This window comes from Ilyonectria robusta (genome assembly GCF_021365365.1).
Source record: "Ilyonectria robusta strain PMI_751 chromosome Unknown BGZ61scaffold_28, whole genome shotgun sequence".
NCBI lineage: Eukaryota > Fungi > Ascomycota > Sordariomycetes > Hypocreales > Nectriaceae > Ilyonectria > Ilyonectria robusta.
The window spans coordinates 45,227-63,603 of record NW_025764462.1 but is presented as its reverse complement, the minus strand read 5'-3'; the positions used below and the strand labels follow the sequence as shown (position 1 = coordinate 63,603).

Genomic DNA, 18,377 nt, shown 5'->3' with positions numbered 1-18,377 from the left:
AATCTCTCACCATTTAGCTCGAGCGTTTGTAATGCAGTTACGCATCCCATGTCATCAGTCATCCACGCCGAGCAACTGGATGGGCATTGCGCACAACACCGGAAGCTCTACCGTCGGGTCTCTGGGAGCAACGCGCCAGAAAAAATAGAGTTCCGCATCCCAATATGAGAGGAAATTGAAGGCGTGCTGTCTCGGGAAATGTGTGGACGGTGCTGAAGCGGGAAAATGACTGCTCGTTTTAGCTGCTGTTCATGTAGCACAACTCCACCTGGCCGAGGTACTGTTATTATTACCCTCTGCGTGTTGGTTGGGTTTAATCAGTCTCTATTTATTCACTGTTTAAAAGAAATATTTGCAGCCGGAACAAGTGGAGGTTCATTTGTCGTGTAGGTTGGTTACGTCTTCGGCGCAGATGACACGGTTGGCCCAGCAGTCGGCCGCACAAGGAGGCTGGATGCATACAGGGCACGCTTTGCCATCTTTCAGAATGAATTGAATGGCTTGGTTCTTTATGCATGTGTAACAAGCCCTTACCCCATGCAAGAGGCTATCGTGGGGGACGGGCGCATCATAATGTCCCCAACAAGCCTTTCGGCAGGGGATTGGCTCCATGCCATGACAACGAGTCTTGGCACTCCATGTTAGACCAAGATAGCTGGATTTACAGTTCCGCCTTACGCGGACTATTCCGGATAGGCTAGCCCGTGGAAAACATCTGGTGCGGTATCTGAGCAGTCCAGCCACGACTAAACGCACCGAGCATCAGCGACGCCTACTCCAAGTTTCCACATGATCAGGTATCGTGGCTGAAACTGCCCATTATGTGTCTCGAATTTACAACTCAGATGTGCTAACCTGTGATATGCAGCAAGGTGCTATCCGCAACATGTGGTTTTGACCTGCGTGGCTCCGGCTCCCCCGAGATGAACAACCATGAGGGAAGTCATTTGGGTGCTCTCTGGCGTCACTTTCCAAAATCCAGGTTACCCGTCCGGCGGTAATTGATGTGGCAGGAGATTTGGCATAACAGAGACACCCGCTCCGTCGGCTCGCTTCCTGGCTCGTGTAACCACGATCAGTGAGCTGCAACTGTTTGCTACCCATGTGATCCATCCAACCAAACCGATCGAGACATCCTCACCGACTCTTGGACAGATTGCATACGTGTTGGCAGCTCGCAGTCTTACCTCTATCATCTCAGAGAATCTCCCAAATCTTGGGGCCGTGATTCCTCATCTCCAATTGCACCTCTCGCAAGTCTTCAAACCCTCCCTCATGTACCGGCTGTCACAGCTGACTAGGGTAAATATCCTTCACTCGTTGGTACCTTAATTGACCTAAGACACCCGGACACGCATGACCCACTGGAGGCGGGGATTTGTGTGGCGATGCTAGCTTTCTTGGGTCCATGAGAAATTCCCGTTTACATTGGCACGAGTTTCACATGGATGAAGTGGCCCCTAGACACGGCTCTCATCCAGCCACGACCACTTACACCTTTCCATCTCCTGGATCATTCATCTACTCCCTTTCAACGAACTTGTTTCCTTTTTTTCATCCCTCGAATCCGTCAATCGGCACTCTTGTCACCTCACATCCAACCACTTCGTTGCCCACCATGAGGGGCAAACTATACCGCATATCGCGCAAGCTCAAGGTAAGGTCCTTCTCGCACCCACGATGCCTCCCTCTTGACCACGATGCTAATCCCGGAGTAGTATCTAGGAGCCGTCTTGATCCGACGGGGCCCTTTCGCCTTGCCTTTCGAATTCACCGACGAACACCATCGCGAGATGTGGGCGCACATTGCCCGTCATGGCCTCGTCGTGGAAACTTACAAGAGTCACTTTGAAGAGCTCAGCAACGCGTTGAATCTCGATGCTCTTGGCGCCCGAGCCAAGGCGGTGGCGGTAGGACTTCTCCGAAAGAGCCTCAAAGACAAGACCCGATCGCTCAAGGATCAAAAGATTCTCATCTGCACACGTGGTGATGGTGGCAAGGCCCTTGGTGTTTACCCGTATTGGGTGCAGGCTTGGGCTCGCCCTGGCTGGAACGGCGACATTACCGTGCCTGCTGTCGAAATACCCCAGGCTACTCACAGGGACGGTGGCAAGGTCCTACCTCATGGGCATTCGACTGTTACCGATAACGAATCCTGGTCCTCCGCGTCGGGTGGAAAAGTTGATCCGGTCGTTATGAAGGCTCGTCATGAAGTTATGAGACGAGTCGACGCCGAGGTCAGAGGGATTCATGTCGGTCGAAACAGACTTTCCGATCGATTCGAAGACGCCTTTTCTCGTCAAAGGGCCACCCCGAGATCTTTGAAGTACGTGGCCAAGAGTCGGAGAGCTTCCAGGAAGCAGGCGTTCGAAAGTGGGACAGCTGGGGATGAAACCGACAGGTACAAGGCTGCTGAGCAGCAGGTTGCAGACCGGAGACTTGCTGGGCAAATCGTTGCTGGGCAAATCGTTGCTGAGCAAGGTGTCGACTACGAGCGAGCTGCCCAACTGAGAACCGCCGACCAAAGTGATATCGACAAGAGAGGTTTCAATCAACCGGTGAGGAGATCTCCCAGAACACCCGGATATCGGAGACTCGAGATCGCCGCGGAGCAGGCTGAGACTGATGTGTGGTTGGCGGAAGCCGAGGTCATTCGGAGGCAAGAAGAGCTTCAAGACATCACTCACAAGGTCTCTAAGTGGAAGGAGATCGACGACCTCAGCCGCAAGATCGTCGCTGCGAACCAAGAGCGAGATCGTCTTGATGATCAAATCATGCGAGCCAAAGTGGCGCTGTCGCCCTTTCCAAACGTCCCAGCCCAGCGTCTCGCCAAAGAAGGGCTCGGTCATGTCTTCACCCGCGATTGGCTCACCACGAATCCGACCTCCTCCAAGTTCAATTCCGACGAACCTCGCCTCGGCCTCGCCACTTTGATGCGTGAGACGGCAAACAAGATGGAAGCCAGTTGCCAGGCCAAGGCTGAACAGTTCGCCCAGCAGGTGCGCATCGACCAGCGAAAGAGCCGGGCGGATGATTTCGCCCGCCGACAAGCCGTTGCAGCTCGTCCTCGTCGAGCCAGAAAGTGTTATGCCAATGATGGCAGTGAGGGAGACTACGGATCTGTGTCGAATGAGCGGATGCAACAATATCGGTTGAAGAGATCGGGGTACTCCCAAGGTTGTTCCTCTGTTGGCCAGCATCCTCCCGAGCAAAAACTGGAGCACAAATCTCGCGGTGTCAAACCAGATTCGCGGCTCGAATCGCTCGATGGCATTCCACCACAGACTCTCGACTCTCTCTTCGGCAGTGAAGCTATGTCTGGCTCTCAGCAGAACTTCTCTCCCAATGTTGGTCAGTCATCGCAGTCTGCTCGACCTGAAGTACGTCACCACAGCCAGGTCTCAATGTCCACAGCCTTCCACAGCTCTCCGACTCCGACCCTACCACAAGCGCCACGACCAAGCTTCTCTCAACCCCATCGACAAAGCCCGCCGCCTATCCCACCGCCCATGATCTTCGAAGAACCCGACCGAAGCCCCGGGCCACGACCGTTGTCCTTGTATGACGTTGAACAAACCAACACTCGATTCTACGCTCACCTGAGGAACCGCATATCACAGCTAGGGGGTATTCCTTCCGCTGTTCGAGATCGGGAGTCTGAAATCTTCAGCCAGAGCCTTGCTGCGGCAGACGTAGCGCGTCAGCAACTGTTCACAATTTTGCGGAGGAATGCATCCCGCGGGTCGATACAGCCTACAGCTTCAGGGCAGAACGGTCTGGGAATTGAGTCTAGGCAAAGTGGTCAACATTTTAAGTCCGGTCAGTGGCGTTGAGTTGGCTGTAGTGCAGGAGCTTGATTGTGCTATGGTTGCAAAACGACGAACATGGTTGGAGCTGAGGTCTAATAATTAGTTTTCAGGAAGACGGTACAGTGCGATGTTGTTCGATGGGAAACGAGGATCGATTTAAGGATTCATGGACTGCCTACGTGGAATGGACGAATGGAAGCTACTAGCAGAAGGTAATTAGATCAGATCGCAAGTTCGAAAGCATTGTTGAACGATCTGCGCACTCTCGTATTGGAGCCTCGAATAAGCCTTCGGCTGTCTTGTAACAAAGCTCCACAGGTTACCGTACTTGATTAGGGTTATGGGTTCTTCGGGGACAGTCTGCGAAGAGGTTTGGGCATCGCGCCACCGCCTGCATGAGGCTCTTAATATCCCATTTCTACTACATGGGTTTGATGTGTCCACCACGCACCAGCTTGCCTGGAATGCAATCTCTGTGTTGGACTCAATGTTCTCCCGCCCACTACCGGCGTTGGCTTTAGCTTCGACACTCATTGATCCAGCGGTGAAAGCTACCTTTGCCTCAGCCTGGATATCCGTCTTCTTGGCCTTATTGAGGATCTTCATGCTGATGGCCGCGTTGGCCTTACCACCCTTCAAGAACCCCGAGTTGAAGCAGTCACCGTAGGCCTTGGCAAATTTGCCCTTGTCGGTGCAATTCATGAGCTTGTACTCGAGTCCATCCTTGAAGTCGATGGTCAGGTTGGCAACCTGGACGCAATTATCAAGGTCAAATCCGACTCCTTGAACTTGTCACTGTCGGTGAAGGAGCCTCGGCCACTTTCGCCAATCTTGGCAGCTTTGATGGAAAGAGCGCCAGGAATCCACATGTCGTCTGTGATGTCGCTCAGTCGGTCTATGAACCGGCTGGTGTAGGTGACGGTCTGGCTCGATCCTAGAGGTGCGTTAGGATCGAAGACGCAGTCTTGTTCGTTCTCACTCATGCCTTTCCGTCGGTCACCAAACTGATTCTGCTTTAGAATAGCTTCCGTCTCCGTCATGGTAAGTGACGTGCTCTTGGCGGTGGCGGCGTCTTTGATGGACTTGTACATGTCCTTGCGGCGGTCGTCCTCGAACGGGTGTTTCTCTTCGCATATCTGCCGCTGGCTGTCCCGCTCTTCTGCTATGTGTCTTCGATCCTCGTCAGGGTTTTCTGTCTTGGCAGATTGGCTGTCGAGAGATTTGGGGATCTCAGCTTCGGAACCGGTCGTAGACTCAGGTTCAGTATTCTCAACTGTATCCTCCACGCTATTAGTCTCTGCAGCGACAGGGGCGTAGATTCTTCAGACTCAGTGGTGTCTTCAGTCTTCAGTCTCCTTCATCTACCAGGCCCATCGACTAGCGGCCCGGGTTCTGGTTGCTCTTGGTCGTCCTCCAAATCTTCGTGCTTCTCGTCGTCTTGAGCTTCGACTTCTCTAGTCCGTTGAGAAATCTCGCTCTCCTCATAATCGGGGTCCAGGTCCGGTAAGGCTTTCAATGGCTCCTTCTTGAGGCCAATTGCACAGTCGTCGACAACCACTTCCTTCTGGCGCTTCCAGGCCAAGCAGTTTCTGAAAATCTCCGCAGAGTTGGCGTGCAGCCACAGTCGTCGCCACAGCCAGGGCAGCGCCACTGTAACAACCGCTGTAAGAACCGCTGTAACAACAGTAGCAGTAGGCGTGGAGCACTGACAGCGGCCCCACAACAGCACCCGGACTAGAGTCATAGCAACAACATGCCTCTTAATGCGCTTTTCCCAAGTGTCTTGAGGGAAGCCTTGGCTGGTAATTAAGCTGCGTCAATATCTAAATAAGTACAGATTTGGCTTTAGCTTGGTTACGAGCACCTCGAAGTGATTTGGAGGTTCGCTGATAAGGAAACGAACATCTCCATGCCAAAATATGGCAGCGTAGCCACTTCCTCCAGACATGTGTGTTCCGCCACTGGAAGTGTTTCGTAAGCAAGATGCTCCTTGCCCATCTTGATAAACAAGGTGATATATTTGCTAGTTTACTCTTGAGATAACCGGGTATCAAGTGAAGCATTGGAAAGGGCCTCGAGCCGCAGGCTCCTCTCTGGCCGCTTCTCAAACGAAGGGCTTTCCTCGCCCTTAGCCTACTTCTGTCGACATCACCGTAAAGTCCAGGCCAACGCTGTACCCGAAAACATTGAACCACTGTATTATTGAGATCCATAGAGAATCATCTTGTGCTATTTGCATCTAGGCTGCTACTTATGAAACTCGGTAGGCAATGAGCCACGCTCATCGAAGGTAGCCAAAGTCCCTTCAATTCTGAAAAGCCACCACCGAAAGTGGGCATGGCAAGGCCTTCCAACAATTCCCCCAACTGACTTCAGCAAGTATCGACTTCCATCTCTGGGAAATAAACTCCAAATGTCGGTGTCCAGAGTCCTGAAAGCATGCCGGGTTGAACATGTCTCTGTCGTAGAAGGCCAACAGCTTCAATACACTGCCTCCCATCTGCTCCCTCCTAACCACGGCTACAAGATCTAAAATTCGGCTAGGTACTGAGCTTCGAACTCGGCTAGGTACTGAGCTTCGAGCTTGGCTTTGTACCGAGCTTCGAGCTCCTCATTTGTCTCCTTCACTGCGTCTTCTTTGTCCTCGGGGCCCAGTGGCAGACCAGTGAGCTTGCATGTAACACGTGGGCAGCTCGTTGGGTTCAGAGCACCAGAGCGGAATGCTGCAGTCATGACTTCGACCAAGCGTCTGACTTCCTGAGGCATTGGCAGCTCCGATAGTCCGTCCAGTTTCATGGCCGGCAAATATCGGTTGAGGAACTTCCAGGTGCAGTCTTGGTGGCCTTCCCAGATACAGTTGGCACAGGATCCTCCGAGGGCTTTCGAGTAGGAGACGCAGTCGGCAAAGGGGCCGAGGATATGCTCGCCAGATTCCGTTGTTGTCGTCGCGTACTTGCGGGCGCAGCACTCGCACATTCGGGGGTTTCTCAAGCCGTAGAACATGACGAACAAAGCTGTAGCGGAGGCGGTGTTCCCCATGATGCTCGCAACGAGGTACCCGCGGTAGTGTGCGAGCTCGGCAGGGACGTAGACACTTCTGGTGTCTCCGTGATTGTTGGGGGGGCCAAAGTCTTTCCAACCGGGGAAGTCAATCCTGTCTTTCCAAAACCCAAGGGCAAGTTCTTTCATGTCGTCTCCGAGATCCTCGCGAAAGGCCAGCTCCAGGTACTTGGGGCGCCTGATGCGTTCGACAGCGGCGTGGTTGCAGATCCAGAGCGAGAAGGTGCTGTGGAAGCGAAGAAGGGCGCCCTCGGACAGCTCCTCTTCGCCCACGATTCGGCCCTTGCCGCCGTCGGTCAGCAGCGTGGTCGCATGGAAGGTCTTTTCGAGGATGGTGCTGACAGCAGCGATTCGGACGTTGGGGAGGGTTGTCGGCGGCTGAGAAGCAATAAGTTTCAGCTTCTGGGCTTTGGTCTCGGGATCCATGGTTGCTGGGGAGTTGTCAGCTTGGCTTCATGCACGTAGGAGAAGCAGAAGAATCTGTACTGCACGTACTTGGCGATGATTGAAACGGAGAGACGATGTGTGATGCTTGATGCGTACTCTCATCGGCCGTTTCGATGGCCAGGGGGGAGGGGGGGTGTTGGAACTTGGTGATGAAGAAATGAGGAGAGAGGAGCAGAGTACGTAGGTTGAGTCCCGTCAGCAAAAGAAGTTTGCAAGGCAAATAAGCAGAAGGATAGAGAAGACGGGTGCAGAAGCAGCCAGTGGGCAAGCTACTGTTTCCATGTTTATGTCTACCAAAATTGCTCCCCTATTGGCTCGACATTGCTTTATCCTGTATATTTCCCACGCATTCAACGTAATGCAGATGAATTATGTACATTGTGTGCCTTTTAGGCCTTGCTTGCATTCTGTGTGCTACGCATGACCTACTCTCAGAGTGGACAAAACTTGTCACAAATTTCACCACTCGCCACAAACCAGCACCCACAAACGCTACCCGAACCGTTCCTCTCCCTTCTCTCTTCTTCTTTCACCACAACTCAACTTTACAAACGTTTCTCTTTTCTTTCACTGCACACGACGCTTCCATACTTGCACAGCATCCTCGCCAAGGCCTACTACTGCCGGCTAGGTGCAGACAGTGCAGCTGCATCTGCATCCGTTTCTCCCTCTTTTCATGTCCCCTGCCGTTGTCTTTCTTCTTGTTGTTCTGGCTTTGTCAGCTCTTCTTTCTCTTCTACGTTTTCCTACTCTCTGGGTATAATGACGTCTCGTCGGTATCCTAGTGAGTATTACTCTCCCCTCTTCGCCCTTCAGAACCTGCGCATGCTAACCTGCGCATGCTAACCTGCTCAATAGTGATGCTTGGGTGGGTGGGTGGCAGCATTGAGGACCGGGCAGAATTCCTTGAGCCTCCTCCATGTCATCCTCGTCTATTCATTGCCCCTCCCTATCCCAAACGAATGCTCTTCTACACCTTCTCCATTGTCCAGGAAGGGGGCTCGCAGCCCTTCACGCATCCTTCGGAAACAACGGGCAGAGCGAGCATCCAAGACGCTTTCCCTCACCAGCCCGCACAGTTCCAGCCTCGCACCGACTGGTCTCACTGGCCGCACGCAGGTCCCGGCCTTTTGTCTGTGAGTGACTCGGAGGAGGAGATCAGTGCGAAGATAGCGCGATCCGCTGCCAGCCCATCTGCAGCATTTGAGAACGGAGCCAAGGTCGGCCATCGCGACTGGCACAAGCAACAAGTCGACCTCTGGCACCTCTTTCAGGCGATCCAAGGTCAGAAGCCGCCCCAACGAACCGACCTCGTTCCATTCCTGTCGTTGATCCAGTCCGGCTTGGAGAGTCAGGTCGGAATCATGCGGAAGCACATCTGCCTCACCGACGATGCCCTGTTGGCCAACCCTGCACCTAGCGAACGCGGCCACTGTTCATCCTTCCCCGCGGGAACACATATGGTGAATGGAGACTTCACCATGGGTTTCTCCTCTCTCATCGCTTTCAAGGAAGAAATGTTCAACCGCCGCTTCTTCATCGGCTTCTACGACATGGTTGACACCACCTGCGGTTCCATTATCTGGGACCGCCCCTGTGGACACCTCTACATCTACGACACTGATGGGAAAGCTCATAGTACGAATCGGGAGAGTCGGCTTCGACTCGTTACCATCGCATTCAGGCAGATCCTGACCTGGAGTGGAATGCCGTTCAACTTCGAAGTATGCTCGCCACCACTCACGCCAGAGCCCGAACGTTGGAACACCGGCTTCAATTGGACGGCCATGTCCGGCTATCTTGCCACGACCATGTTGATTTTCGGCATCCGCGGACTCTTTGGCATAAGCTACAGTACTCTTCCCAGGAGTAATAAACATGGCAGTCTCGAAATCGACGGCAAAGGAGGCCCTTCAACACTTAGTTTCGAGCTTCGTCATCGTGACTGGCATGTCCAGCCTTGGCGCAACGGTACAGAGGACCTTCTCAAAGCAATCCGCAGGAACAGTCTTATGCTTCAAGCCATCATCATGGACCAGCTCGGAATCAAGGACCTCAAGTTTCTCGACACAACAGGCACGGTGGTCAAGTTGACGGACTTGGCTGATGGCGAGATGGCTTACTTCCCACAATCACCCACCACTATTGAAAGCAGTGTCGACGACATCTACACCAACTTTGGCGGAGCCCAGTACGTGACTTTCGGTTCAACCAAAGTCCTCCCTGGTACCAGATTTGGGCGCCTTATCCAGGTGCCAACCCCAGTGCCAACGCTGGCCACTCCCAGCATGCCTCACTCCCGACCAGACGTTCCATTTCCCCGCCCGCTTGTTCCCATTTCTCTCACCACCTGCTGGCGCTTTCTCCAACGAGGGGCTATCATGGGCCGAGAAATCCCCCTGCACGGTTCGGAGCAGATACTGCCACTCTTGGAGAATCAACCAACAGGACTTGGAGGTGCTGTGCCGGCCCCGGAAATCGATGGCGCGCTCTGGGTGCTCATGGATGAAAAGACCATCAGCCGTCAGCATGATGCAGCGCAGCAATATGAGGATGCTCCCGGTGCGAAAGAACTCGTTCTTGGAATCTCAGAGTCGCTCGACCTGCAGCCTCTGAGTATCACGACCTTGTACATGCCGACCTCGAGATCGTACGAAACCTTTACTCTGAGTGGACTGGTGGGCGAGAAGGACTGGGACAGGGTGATTGAGGAGGTGTGCGACGCTACGGCGGAGTAATTTGGTTGCAACACATGGAGTACTGGACCACTGGTATATGGTCGATAGGTAGGATAGGACGAGCCTGAAGTTGTCCAACTGTAGAAATAAATGTCAAAGTTATGTAACTTCTCGTTCCCAGGTGACGCAATGATCAATACACGTGTTTAACATTTCTATCGCTATCAAAATAATTATTCCTTCTTCTCTTGCGACGCATCGAAATCGCCCATGGTGTTACGCTCCCCCTTCAAATACGGTATGGGCGAAAAGAACTCGACAAAGCCAATATTCGGACTGGACAGTGTGTATCCGAGTGCCTTCTGGGCCTTCTCAGACCAAGTCAGAACTTCTTCTGGAGGGGTTGCTAGATAGATGTTTTCCTCCTGTCGGAGGTAGCCACGAATGAAGAACATGCCGTGCACTGATCGCTTCTCGAGCTGGGTTACGTTTGCGCCGCCGGCGTGATACAGTCCGCCGAGCATGATCCAGCAGTCGCCAATGTCCATCTCGGCATAGAGGGCTTCTTCAGTCTTGGGAACGCGGTCCGAACTCCAGAGGTGGCTTCCGGGGATCGCCAGAGTCGCGCCGTTCTCGACAGTCGTCTTGACACCCGGGACCAGAAACGCCATCATCACATCAGTGCCGACCTGGTAGCCGGTCTGCGTCTGGTCCGGGTGGTGCACGTGGTAGTTCTTGTCGTCGCGATGCAGGCGCTGTGCCTTGCCGCCGGGGCCAATCTCAAACGTCACGGCGATGCTGCACACGGCCTCGCTGGTGTACGTGTGCTTGGTCTCGCCGTAGTAGTTGGACGTCGTCTTGTCGACGAACTTGGCGTTGCAGGCGCGGATCAAGGGGTCGACGAGCCACTTCTCGCGGACTGTCTTGCTGCGGCGGGCGAGATTCGCACAGCGGCGAGTCTCGGGGGGGAATAAATCACCCTGCGTGGGGTGATGAGTACATTACGACTAAACCGGGGATTTGATTGGGCTGCTTACCTTCCAGGGCAGATCTGCGTCTAAATATGGGCGTGTCTCAGCGTTGACCTGGTCGACGGTGGCTGCATCTGTAAAGTTCTTGACGATGCAACCGCCGTCCTTAGTCAGGGCGTTGATGATGCCCTCGACATCGGATCGGTCGATGCGCTGGATGGACGGGTACGACGTGACGGCCATGGTTGGATCAAGTAATTGAATTGCTAATTATTGCGTCAACTCACGGCTATCCCCGTGAGCACAGATGGTTTATATTCCCGTCCTCTCCTTTACGTCTCCATCGACGCCGTGTGTCATCGCGTTATCTGACAGTTCTGGCCGAGCCCAATCGGACTCTCTTTCCAGATGTCTTCGGCGTCCACTTTCCTATCCCAGGGCCACGGTGCGGGGAAGCGCCAATCGTGACGCTTATCATGTGGGCGTCCCACCGCGTCGTATCTACTAAGTCGTATCTGCTCAGTACTAAGTCGTATCTACGCTACCCAAGTTACGCGGTAGCATCGCGCCGTTATGCTGGAATGGGAAGTTTAGGGCGAACAGGGTCAACAGGGGAGGGGCTTATCGCCCTTGTCCAATCCAGTCGCGGTCGTCCAAATCAAATCGGATCCCAGACACATCTCCCCGTTACATCACAGCCAACGTGTTGCCTCCCCACCGGGATATCTGCCTGGCAATGCTCCGGCACAGCGCCTGCGTGAGCTGTCGTTCTCGGAAGGTCAAATGCGACAGGCTTCTCCCTACGTGTTCCACCTGCTGCAGACTGAATCGTGAGTGCGTCGCCCCCGCCCGCTCTCCCGAGATCACCTGGTTGCATGCGGATACCGTCGGGGAGGGCGCCCCGGATGAGCATCACCAGTACGAGCATCAACAGCGACAGCATGGCGCCAAGAGCCTGCCACTGCTTTCAGGTAGGCTGCTGTATCTCAATATGGGTGCTAGTTAGTGCTGACATGTCGCGTTGAGAGGGCGAGCGAGCTCGACACGTAGCCACCATCTTGTCTGCAATCCAGGACGTCTCTGTCGAAACATTGCTCACGGATCTTGATATCCGAACTCGGGACTTTGAAGTTGGCGATACCGCTACCCTTGGCCCCTTCAGCGTCTTTCAACTTCCCGGTGCAACCGAGATTGCCGAACAGGACATTGAGGCCATTGAAATCCAGTATCAGGATAGCCCTTCGACAAGTCTCATCCTCGACGCTTTCCCTATGAACAATACCCTAGACAATGAAAACAGGGTGTCTATTCTCGACGAATCGCCATTGCACCTCTCCCTTCCCGACCAACAGCTCCTCAACCCCAGCCTAGACGCCGCTGACGATGACGATCTCTGCACACACCTCTTGGATGATAGATCCGTCTTTGAAGATCTTATTCTTCCTTCTGATGGCTTTTCCTTCATTATCCCCCCTGGAATGCCAATATCCTACTCATTCAACGTAAATGACCTCGATTTTCCCACCATTCGGCTCCTCCTTGATCGCTATCAACACGGACTCGTCCCCTGCTTCTCTCCTGCGCGGATTCATTCCAAGTCTCCGTGGGAAACTCTACATATACCCAAAGTCTATGAGACTCTTGGGGAGTTCATGGTCACAGGTGACGCCGGCAACTCAAAAGTGTCACTCTTCTTCGCCGTCCTCGGCGCCAGTGCATTTCATCTCGACATTCTCAGCCCCTCATCAAACGACGGCTCTGTTCCATGGAAAATCATCGGTGACAGATACCGCATCCAAGCGAAGTCGAGACTCAAGACTTGTCTACAAAGCCTTTCTTCGGGTCGAAAACAAGAAGACTACGATGATGTGCTCATGGCTTTGTTAAGCATGGTGACTCTTTGCGTAAGTGCCATCTACATCTCAAAACTCTTCACTCCTAACATAGTGTAAATAGGTCGTCAGTGGGGATATGGAAGAGACATATGCGTATCTACGCGATATTGAGCACCTGATTGCTCTCTACGGTGTCAACGAAATACGCAAATCACCTGGTGTCCGAATGCTGCACAGCACCTTCCTATACCTACGCACGTTGCAGGCCAGCGTTGGGATTTTTGGGACTCAATCCCAAGCATCAGTTAATGGACATTTGAAAGTCCTCGAAGAGGTCGAAAATGTCTTTGTGCTCTCGGATCAGAATGCAAACCTCTGGTCAAGCCTTCTTCCGGCGGATGGAAATTTCGACGTCTCCACGATGCTTACCGCGACCACATCACCACCATGTCACATTTGTGGGAGAAATAAGTCCATCTTCGAGCGAATATACTCGCTGCCCGAGCCTTTGTTTCAATTAATATCGCGTGTCACGACACTTGCGCAGAGAATGGAAATTCTCAGACGAAGTCAGTGGGGATCAACAGATCCGGATCATGACTTGCTTTCTGCCGATGCCAGCCAGTTGGAAACGGATATTTGCGACTGGAGGAACGACATCGCCAATCCGGATCAAGAGAGCGTTCTCACACTCTGCTCTCTCTGCATAGCGGAAGAAGAGTCAGATCCAACGCAAGAAAAGACCGATGGCCGATCACGCGTGTCATTATTGTACCATTTCAGAGAAGCGATGCATGCAGCTCTGCTTATTTATTTCTACCGCTGCGTCAGAAATGTCGACACACACATCCTACAACAATTCGTCGACAAGACGTTCGACCATCTAACACGGTATGGCGAATACAAGCGGAAATCCAACGATCCTTCTTCGAATCTTTGCTGGCCCGGATTCATCGCAGGCTGCGAGGCATCAAACCGCGATACCCGGGACAAAATCTCGGCTTGGTTCAGCTCAGAGACCGCTTTGACAGGAATTCGGATGTTTGAAGTCGCAGGCCAGGCGGTCAAGCAGGTTTGGGAGGCTCGAGATTTAGCAAGGAATCGGAATCTTCCCTAGTCAAAAATACTCATGGAGAGCAGTACACTAAACCAATTAGTCTTGAGCTGAAGCCAATGAAATAGCCTAAGATGAATGACAGTATTCTAAAATACATGAACCCTGCTATATGCACGGAAGTACTCCCCCGATGATGACAATATCCCCCAACCTAGCTCTATCTCGGCAACGACTTTTTACTCAAAACTGCAAACCGCCAGGCGTCATTGCGGACTCGTACTGGAGGTATGGCTGGAACTCAGCGTACAAGCTGTCCTATCTGGCTTTTAGCACTATTTTTTGAGGTTATGAGCGGAAAACATACCGGTTCGCTTGTCATTTCAAAGGTATACTTGGCTGCTTCATCATTGATGAACACCTTCTGTCGCCCACATGCTGCCGCCGCATCAGCTGCCAGCTGGATCTGGCAACTCTTCTCCATAAGCATGAAGAGATACGCCGCTTCATCCACCGTGTCCCCAACGGTCAGCAGACCGTGGTTTCTCAAAATCATTCCCTTGCCCTTGCTTCCGAGACTTTTGGCTAGAGCTTCGGATTCCTCGTCCTTGAGCACAATGCCACCAAAGTCGCTATACACGGCTTGGGCTTCGCCGTAGAAGATGGTGACGTCTTGGTTGATCATCTCGAGTGGTTGCGCAAACGCAGACCACGCCTTTCCGTGCACTGAGTGAAAGTGGCATGCGGCGTTGACGTCGGCGCGTGCTTCGTGGAGGGCGCTGTGGATGAGGAATCCAGCTGCGTTGGCGGGAAGCGATGAGTTGCCACCCATAAATTCACCATTTTTATCCAAGAGAATCATGTCTTCGGGCTTCAGGAGGGCGAAGTGAATGCCAAGACTGAATTACTCATTAGAACGTACTCATCTTTCCGGACCGGACTTTGGTTGAACTTACGGGTTGGTCCAAAAGACACTAGGATCTCCAGGGTCTCTCAATGAAATATGCCCACTGATTCCTTCGACGCAACCGTGTCGGGCCAACACTCTAAATGCACCGGCCATATGATTCAGCATGTGGTTTCTCGCCTTTTCCACATCTGAAAATATCGGCCTCCCGGGGAGAGTGACGCCCTGGCTCAGCGCCTTCAACGCATTTGACTTGTTTGTGGAAGTCTTCTCCGCGACCTCGGAATGTGTCTTCTTTACCGATTGAAGGCTGGCGGGCACATAATCAACCACCGTATCGTCGTTATTAACATGCGGCGCCATGTTGAATCTCAATGTCAATAGCTCGGGATTCAGGGAGATACGAGTGACAGGCACAATTGGCTTGAAGTGAAATGGCTGTGAACGGATAATACACGCTTATCGGCGGACTTGAAGAGAGAATGAAGATGGTTCTGCCTCGGTTGCCACTGACTCAAGAGCCTTTCACTAACCTGGTCCCACTGGTTAGTTGCTTTCGGCTACAATCAATGTGGACCACGACCCCACGATACGGCCGTGCAAAGGGAAGGTGGGCCCCGACGGCGGGGTTGGTGAAGCTATCACGGACCACGTGAGCTATCTCCAGTCTCAACCACCAGTATTGTTTATGAGATAAGCGGGCATCCCTATTGGCGTACAATAAGGGGCCCTCCTCCACCTTGAAAGGACCTCGAACATCACAGGTCGAGTTGGAATATCTCGTTCTTCTGATATCTTCTTGAATAATTTCCTCTCTCTACTGAAAAACATCACTTCCAATAAGTCAACTGTACTGCCAGCAAGCATGGCTAGTAATTCCGACAAAGGCGAGAAGACCTCGCTGGGAGACCATGAGAAATCAACATCTCCTGAACCAGCTAGAAGCTCTCTTGAAAATGGTCAGATTGTCCGTGACGAGGCTTTTGGTGATCTCCATCGAAGCTTCACCCCACGACAGATTCATGTATGATCCGCAGCTATCATCACGCCGTGCGGGCGAGCTAACTAAATTATCTAGATCATATCTCTCGGTTCCAGCGTCGGCAGCGGATTGTTCATCGCCATCGGCAAGGCCTTGGCCAACGGTGGACCCGGCACCATGTTCCTCGCATATCTGATGGTTTGCAGTGGAGTGTGGGCCAATCTCCAGACTCTAGGTGAAATGACGGTGGCCTTCCCCACATCCGGCAATTACATCGATTATGCCGGTCGATGGGTCGACCCGTCTCTTGCTTTTGGAGCTGGTTTTGCCGAGTGGTTTGGTTTGTTGTCTCTTTACCATTTGTGTATACACTCGGCTGACTTGTTCCAGGTTGGATTGCTGTTTTCGCCGCTGAAGCCGAATTCTTTGTTGTACTTGTCGACTACTGGGCAGAAGGCGCCGTCCCACAGGCCGCACTACGTACGTTATTCGACAACCCACCCAAAGCCCGTCGCTAATAGCCCATAGTTTCGATATTCTTGGTCATCTGCCTCGTCGTTTTCGTCTTGCCAAACAAAGCGTTCGCTTGGCTGCAATGCATCGGATCCCTCGTCAAGATCGTTCTCTTCATCATCATTATCGGCCTCTCCTTGGCCCTCATCGGAGGCGCCGGCCCAACCGGTTCTGTCAGTGATGGGAGCTACTGGAGGAACGGCCTGGCATTTCAGAATGGATTCGGAGTAAGGCTTTCGCCACCCAAAAAAGAAGTCGTCGTTCTAATTGTGTTTTTCTAGGGATTTGCAAACTGCGCTCTCCTGGCCATTTGGGCCGTTGGTGACCAAGTCTTCATCGGTATCATGGGCGGCGAAGCCAAGTCCCCTCGCTATTCCATGGCTCATGCTGCTACGCTGGTTCCCATCCGTGTTGGCTTCATGTACATGGTCTGTGTCGTCTTCATTGGCCTGCTTGTTCCCTCCACCGACCCTCGTCTCCTCGGCGCATCGGGTTCTGCGGCTTCTCCATTTGTCATTGCAGCCACCAATGCGGGATTGAAGGTCATTCCTGACATCATCAACGTCTGCATGATCATTGGAATCGTCGCTATTGCTCTGGAATCCATCTACCTCCCCTCCCGCATTCTTCGCACTATGGCCTTGCAGGGACTCATTCCGTCAAAGCTCGCCAAGTGCGACGAGCTTGGTAGACCTCGATGGGCTCTCGGCATCAGCTCTGTTGTCGGTACCATCATGACTTACATGAGCCTTAGCGGTACGTTTCACAAATCGCGACATTGGAGTCGCAGCAAACAAAACACCATTTACTGACATTTTGCGCACAGGTGGTGGCACCACGGCCTTGAACTGGTTCATCTCCATCACGAGCGCCTCGTTCTTTTCCAACTGGGCTATCATCTCTTTTACCAACTTCCGCTTCCACCAAGCCCTGCGCGCACAGGGCGATAAGATCTTTGATCAGATCTACGGCTGGCGGTCTATGGCATGGCCCTTTATGCCTGCCTACCTGATGGTGGTGTCTGCAATGCTCCTAGTCTGTCTGCTGTACGCTGCGATCAGCCCCTTGGTATGTTTCTCCACCCTCAGATCGCCATTTACACTCGAAAATGCAAATTATGTAAACTTACACGTGGCATAGGGTGGCGGCGGTTTCACTGCGATCAACTTCTTCCAGTACACCATTGGCTTGCTAGTCATCCTGGGCTTCACAGCTGCATACAAACTAATTAGGCGCACAAAGTGGCAGGATCCTGCCACGGCGGATTTGACGACTGGCCGACATGTTCTCAGTGTCGACGAGATTCAGTTTCTCGATGCATATTACCGCCGACCGTTGTGGCGTCGCATCGGAACATATGTTTCCCTCATTTAAGCCGCGATGTGCGGCCGTTCATTTCGTTCTTCGACCTTAGTAACGTATCCAGTCATGATTGCCCGCACATAGTCCTAGCTAGTATCCGTTACCGCCACTCTAGAGACAACAGGGCGTCATTCTAGTTTAATTACAAGAGATTATCCTATTGTGCGAGTGTTTACTACGTAGTAGCTGTGCAAGTGCAACTAATCTGTCCGTCCAGGGTAGGCCCTCTTTTCTGGGGGGGATCTTGATTGTAGTGGCGATTGAGTGTGTACGAAGTTTGTTTTTCTCATGTTGTTGCCTTTCCCGAGAGTCCGGCTTTCTGATCTAATGAGGGTGAACTGATAAGGAAAACTAGGTCGTTAACACAATTTGATACGAGTAAAGAATACTCAGTGTTGACGAAAAGGCACGGCAAGGACACAGAGGAGACCAGCCTAACGACGGACATGCACAACATGTGCAAGGAGACATAACAGATGCATAAAGACTCGGGCACATGTCCGTGAACGGGGCTTAACCCGGATATGGAGTCCTTTCGCAATTTCGGTTCTCGTATTCTCCATTAATCCACATTCTTTGGGTCGTATCCAATTTGCGGCTGAGGACCAGACCCGCGGCTGCCTGGCTCTAGCAGGGTCTCTGCTCCGAGAGAAGAAATGAGCTCCACCTTGTTGGACACTTTGTCCCTCACGTGCTCGGGTCTCTCAACGGGTATATAATGCGGCCTCTCCCTCTTTCTTTTACTCTTTTTCTTCTTTC

At 52.6% G+C, this 18,377-nt stretch overlaps 8 protein-coding genes across 8 annotated transcripts; 4 read left to right on the top strand and 4 right to left on the bottom strand.

Annotated features, from left to right (window-relative positions):
• Nucleotides 1-1,618: 1,618 nt before the first annotated feature.
• On the top strand, nucleotides 1,619-3,833 carry BGZ61DRAFT_538276 (uncharacterized protein; the record flags this gene model as incomplete). Its single annotated transcript, XM_046254631.1, has 2 exons — nucleotides 1,619-1,657; nucleotides 1,719-3,833. The coding sequence occupies 2 exons, from the start codon at nucleotides 1,619-1,621 to the stop codon at nucleotides 3,831-3,833; spliced, it is 2,154 nt and encodes a 717-aa protein (XP_046097633.1).
• A 192-nt stretch (nucleotides 3,834-4,025) lies between these two features.
• Nucleotides 4,026-5,807, bottom strand: BGZ61DRAFT_538275 (uncharacterized protein; the record flags this gene model as incomplete). The annotated part of the gene is made up of 5 exons (XM_046254630.1): nucleotides 4,026-4,200; nucleotides 4,261-4,591; nucleotides 4,630-5,082; nucleotides 5,175-5,608; nucleotides 5,668-5,807. 5 exons carry the CDS (start codon nucleotides 5,805-5,807, stop codon nucleotides 4,026-4,028), a joined length of 1,533 nt encoding a protein of 510 aa, XP_046097632.1.
• A 201-nt stretch (nucleotides 5,808-6,008) lies between these two features.
• BGZ61DRAFT_592801 (uncharacterized protein) lies at nucleotides 6,009-7,295 on the bottom strand (the record flags this gene model as incomplete). Its single annotated transcript, XM_046256749.1, has 1 exon — nucleotides 6,009-7,295. The coding sequence occupies one exon, from the start codon at nucleotides 7,293-7,295 to the stop codon at nucleotides 6,339-6,341; it is 957 nt and encodes a 318-aa protein (XP_046097631.1). The 3' UTR covers nucleotides 6,009-6,338.
• Nucleotides 7,296-8,078: 783 nt separating this feature from the next.
• Nucleotides 8,079-10,054, top strand: BGZ61DRAFT_538273 (uncharacterized protein; the record flags this gene model as incomplete). Its single annotated transcript, XM_046254629.1, has 2 exons — nucleotides 8,079-8,100; nucleotides 8,175-10,054. 2 exons carry the CDS (start codon nucleotides 8,079-8,081, stop codon nucleotides 10,052-10,054), a joined length of 1,902 nt encoding a protein of 633 aa, XP_046097630.1.
• A 142-nt stretch (nucleotides 10,055-10,196) lies between these two features.
• On the bottom strand, nucleotides 10,197-11,208 carry BGZ61DRAFT_400779 (phytanoyl-CoA dioxygenase family protein; the record flags this gene model as incomplete). The annotated part of the gene is made up of 2 exons (XM_046243039.1): nucleotides 10,197-10,974; nucleotides 11,032-11,208. The coding sequence occupies 2 exons, from the start codon at nucleotides 11,206-11,208 to the stop codon at nucleotides 10,228-10,230; spliced, it is 924 nt and encodes a 307-aa protein (XP_046097629.1). The 3' UTR covers nucleotides 10,197-10,227.
• Nucleotides 11,209-11,701: 493 nt separating this feature from the next.
• BGZ61DRAFT_498520 (arginine metabolism regulation protein II) lies at nucleotides 11,702-13,917 on the top strand (the record flags this gene model as incomplete). Its single annotated transcript, XM_046251283.1, has 3 exons — nucleotides 11,702-11,936; nucleotides 11,992-12,869; nucleotides 12,922-13,917. 3 exons carry the CDS (start codon nucleotides 11,702-11,704, stop codon nucleotides 13,915-13,917), a joined length of 2,109 nt encoding a protein of 702 aa, XP_046097628.1.
• A 66-nt stretch (nucleotides 13,918-13,983) lies between these two features.
• BGZ61DRAFT_592797 (L-fuculose-phosphate aldolase) lies at nucleotides 13,984-15,350 on the bottom strand. Its single transcript, XM_046256748.1, has 3 exons — nucleotides 14,811-15,350; nucleotides 14,222-14,753; nucleotides 13,984-14,172 (listed from the first exon to the last, which is right to left on the bottom strand). The coding sequence occupies exons 1-3, from the start codon at nucleotides 15,122-15,124 to the stop codon at nucleotides 14,098-14,100; spliced, it is 921 nt and encodes a 306-aa protein (XP_046097627.1). The 5' UTR covers nucleotides 15,125-15,350; the 3' UTR covers nucleotides 13,984-14,097.
• Nucleotides 15,351-15,626: 276 nt separating this feature from the next.
• BGZ61DRAFT_558907 (amino acid permease-domain-containing protein) lies at nucleotides 15,627-18,064 on the top strand (the record flags this gene model as incomplete). The annotated part of the gene is made up of 7 exons (XM_046255738.1): nucleotides 15,627-15,785; nucleotides 15,840-16,083; nucleotides 16,134-16,223; nucleotides 16,272-16,483; nucleotides 16,538-17,012; nucleotides 17,083-17,273; nucleotides 17,397-18,064. The coding sequence occupies 7 exons, from the start codon at nucleotides 15,627-15,629 to the stop codon at nucleotides 17,628-17,630; spliced, it is 1,605 nt and encodes a 534-aa protein (XP_046097626.1). The 3' UTR covers nucleotides 17,631-18,064.
• Nucleotides 18,065-18,377: the final 313 nt, after the last annotated feature.